The 3,667-nt window shown below is 35.1% G+C and overlaps 1 protein-coding gene across 2 annotated transcripts in view; it reads right to left on the reverse strand.

Annotated features, from left to right (window-relative positions):
- Nucleotides 1–874: 874 nt before the first annotated feature.
- Nucleotides 875–3,667, reverse strand: part of LOC107728499 (transcription activator BRG1) — a 38,778-nt gene continuing 35,985 nt past the window's right edge. For both annotated transcript variants that reach the window (XM_016538699.1, XM_016538690.1), the window contains exons 29-33: nt 3,320–3,425; nt 2,963–3,064; nt 2,467–2,599; nt 2,183–2,319; nt 875–1,537 (exon numbers count right to left, since the gene is read on the reverse strand). In XM_016538699.1, coding sequence (XP_016394185.1) covers nt 1,505–1,537; nt 2,183–2,319; nt 2,467–2,599; nt 2,963–3,064; nt 3,320–3,425 — 511 coding nt within the window. In that variant the 3' untranslated portion in view covers nt 875–1,504. The remainder of the gene's footprint in view (nt 1,538–2,182; nt 2,320–2,466; nt 2,600–2,962; nt 3,065–3,319; nt 3,426–3,667) is intronic.

The following is a 3,667-nucleotide window of genomic DNA, read 5'->3' on the forward strand; positions in this document are numbered from 1 at the left end:
CGCTCTCGCAGACTCCAAAGGTATTCTTCTTCTTGTGGTTGTGGATTGTGACGTTTTTATCAGCTGTTTGGACTCTCATTCTGACGGCACCCATTCACTGCAGAGGATCCACTGGTGAGCAAGTGATGTAATGCTAAATTTCTCCAAATCTGTTCTTATGAAGAAACATCTACATTTTGGGTGGCCTGATGTGGAGTAAACTTTTAGCAAAATTTCATTTTTGAGGTAACTATTCCTTTTAAATCCAGAAGATTTATATAGCATTAAGAGAACTGACTGAGTTTATCTTAACAATAAACATCTTAATTTTACCTTAAAGCAGCTGTATGTAGTTTTGTATATTTTTGCGACTTTGAAGCCCCCTACAGTTAAGTGAGTGGAATTCACGGCCATAATTACAGTGGCCAGCTGTATACCCGTTCACCAAACATACTTACTCCCAGAACAGACATCTGGGGAGGAGGCATTCACCTTATTATATACTGTAAGTGTGTACCATCAGAATGATTTTGAAACTGATATTTCAAGGCAAAAAAATTACAAAATAAAACAAACAAAAAAAACAACTTACAGCTACTTTAATTCATTGACTATGCACAGTATTGTCTCAAATCACTAATGCATATTGATTATTAAAGTGTGTACCATCAGAATGATTTTGAAACTGATATTTCAAGGCAAAAAAAATAAAAACCAACAACTTACAGCTGCTTTAATTCTTTGACGATGCACAGTATTGTCTCAAATCACTAATGCATATTGATTATTAGACACCTAAATGGATAAGTATTTAATCATAAACATTATCAATCTCTAATCAACCAAAAGTTTCAACTTGTGTGCATTAATAAATAAATAAATATCTGAAGCAGTGTATTTCTGAGAGGCTTTATTGTGCATTTTGGAAATCCAGTGACACTGACACAGTACAGAATCCTACACCCTATTCTCCCCCATTTCTCCTGACAGTAAGTCTATAAAGGAAGAAGTACCTTAATCCTGTTGGCAATCTTAATTTAAACAGAGAGATCAAGAGAAAAACAGAAAGAGAACTAATTGGCTGCGTTTTCCACAAACAACATGCATTCTGGGTTCTTGGGGGGGAAGAAGGGGTGACGTTCACATGGCTAAAAACAATAAGAGGACATTGAAACATGATCCGCTCTTATTGGTCCACTGTGAGTCAGTCTGTCAGATTTCTGTCCATCTTATGTCATGTCTTTGAGAAAAATCATAAAAACAAATATGGAAAGAAACATATGCTCAGTACTTCAACTGTCTTGCTATACATAAATGGAGATCGTCTGCTTAAATATGCAAATGGAAGGGCTTTCTTCTGCATTTTACAGTGTAATTTTTCTCATTTAATCGTTTTCGTATACATGTCCTCTCTCTAAAAAATGTGCTGTTCTAGGCCCTTCAGGAGCGGCCGTTTGACAGGTCTCATGTAAAATGACATCTGCAGCAGAAGTGAACTAGAGTTGTGATTGGTCCTGAAGAAGGTTTAATCTTCCTCGCTGCCACTAGGAGAATGCTCCTATACAAAAACATTAGAAAAATAATTAGCATAAGTGAACAACAACATGAGGGTGAATGAAATGAAACACCACCCTGCATCATATTTGTTGAATGAAATCCAATACTTTTCTTGCGTTACGTTTCTTACTAATTTTGTGCTGCTGATTCCAAAAATATTGCCTGCTTTGCTCAAGCATGTCAGTTTCTCACAAAGTATGTCATTTTTGCTGTCAATTTCTATATGAAGCTTGTATTACCCCTTAATCATCAGAAAAACTGCCACAAAGACATGATTCATATCTTCCACTGAGCCAGATTACAACTATTTGTTCAACTCTCAGACAATTTCACATGTATGAATGATGCTGAAGACATTATTTTATGCCTAATCTTGATTTCATTAAAACCAAAACTTTTGACATTGGACTGCTCTTGTTATTTTGAGTGATATATAACTTGAAAAATATCATTTAACATTTTTTGGGGAAAAAAAAGTATGCGTATATATTTTTGAACTCAGTATCAAAATGATGTAACATTAGGCATTTTTTGCAAATTAGCACAATTTTGTTCAAGATGCAGGGCTGTGTAATTAACCATTTTCTTTCTTTTTTTTTTTTTATGTACTTTTCCTTCAAGTTCCACATTAATTATTCATGAGTACCTCTTCCTGGTCCTCCTCACTTTCGTCGTCACTAACAACAGGTTTAGGGCGCCAACTGCGTCCGGTTCGGCGTCTTCCCTTTCCTCTCTCCACCTTTTCCTTTCGACTCAGCTTTATCTTCACCTTCACTGAACGAGCTAAAACACAAACACACATGCATGCATATGTATACATGTTGGACTCAATTTAAATTTGAGTTGCACATGCCAGATACTCTGCTCAGATAATAGCTGCATTTTACAAAATATTGTTATTACAGTGTCAGAATCACCATCAGTACTCACATTCAGACTCTGATCCTTCATCTGCCTCTTCCTCTTCCTCCTCACTGTCTTCTCCCTCGCTCTCTTCCTCTTTCTCGATCTTCTGCCTCACACTGGTGAACACAGACTGCAGCACGATAGAGTCCTCGTAGATCTGAAATATAAGATCGTGATCTTATCTAATTCAGCCAAATGAAGTATGACCCCAACAACCTACCAGTGTTGTTGTTAACTAAAACAAACTATTCAAATGCATTGTTACTTTAAACAAAAAAAATTAACTGGTAAAAAAAAAAAAAAAACTGAATACCTTAAATGTATTTTATTTCAGTTAGTTGTCAAGGAAACATTTTCATTCATTTAGTTTAAGTGGAAGTACTAAAATAACTAAAGCTGAAATAAAAACAATATAGACATTTAAAAAACACACACACACACAAAAACAATTACTAAAACTGAAAATATAAAATTAATACTAATTAACAAATTAATAAAATATAAATAAAACAAATATTACCAGTGATCCCTCCAGGTTGAAGGTCTGAGCGTTCTGACAGAGAAGCATGACATCTTTCTCCAGGTCGTTCAGAGTGCGGTACTTATGACTTCTAATGCGTTCCTGTACAGAACAGAGAACATGATTAATATTATTAGATTGATAATAGCCCCAATTTACTTAAAATATAATAATAATAATAATAACAAACACAAAAACAGCTCAGAGTTACACCTTAATTATTATTAGTGTGCAGATTATTAGTGTGTATTTCAATGGGTGTTTGTGAACCAGCCAAAGCATTCATGGGGGGGGTGGGGGGGGGGGAGAGTGAAAAAAAAAAGAATTAATTAAAAGAAAACTTTATGTTTGACAAACCTTGATCTTCCTGAAGTCCACAGGTTTGCGAATGAGTTCGTAATATTCTGGTAGCTCTTTACGAGACGGCAACTGAATAAACACCTCACTCAGTTGTCTTCCGTTGCTGTTATGAAATACAGTTGACAAAAAGAAAAGAGATTAGTAAAAACATATGATTCCCAAATGTTAATCTAATCTACATTAATTAAAGCATAAAATCTCACTATAAGCCTGGGACAATTTTGGTAAGACTGTGTTTGTCTAGCCCTTGTATTACGTTCAAAATCTGTGTACGATCGTTATGTGTTGGTCAAATTAACCCTAAATGGATTTTAAAAAAATCACAATATAAAAAGGGGGGGGGGG

This window comes from Sinocyclocheilus rhinocerous, unplaced genomic scaffold (genome assembly GCF_001515625.1).
Source record: "Sinocyclocheilus rhinocerous isolate Xijiao unplaced genomic scaffold, SAMN03320098_v1.1 scaffold463, whole genome shotgun sequence".
Lineage (NCBI taxonomy): Eukaryota > Metazoa > Chordata > Actinopteri > Cypriniformes > Cyprinidae > Sinocyclocheilus > Sinocyclocheilus rhinocerous.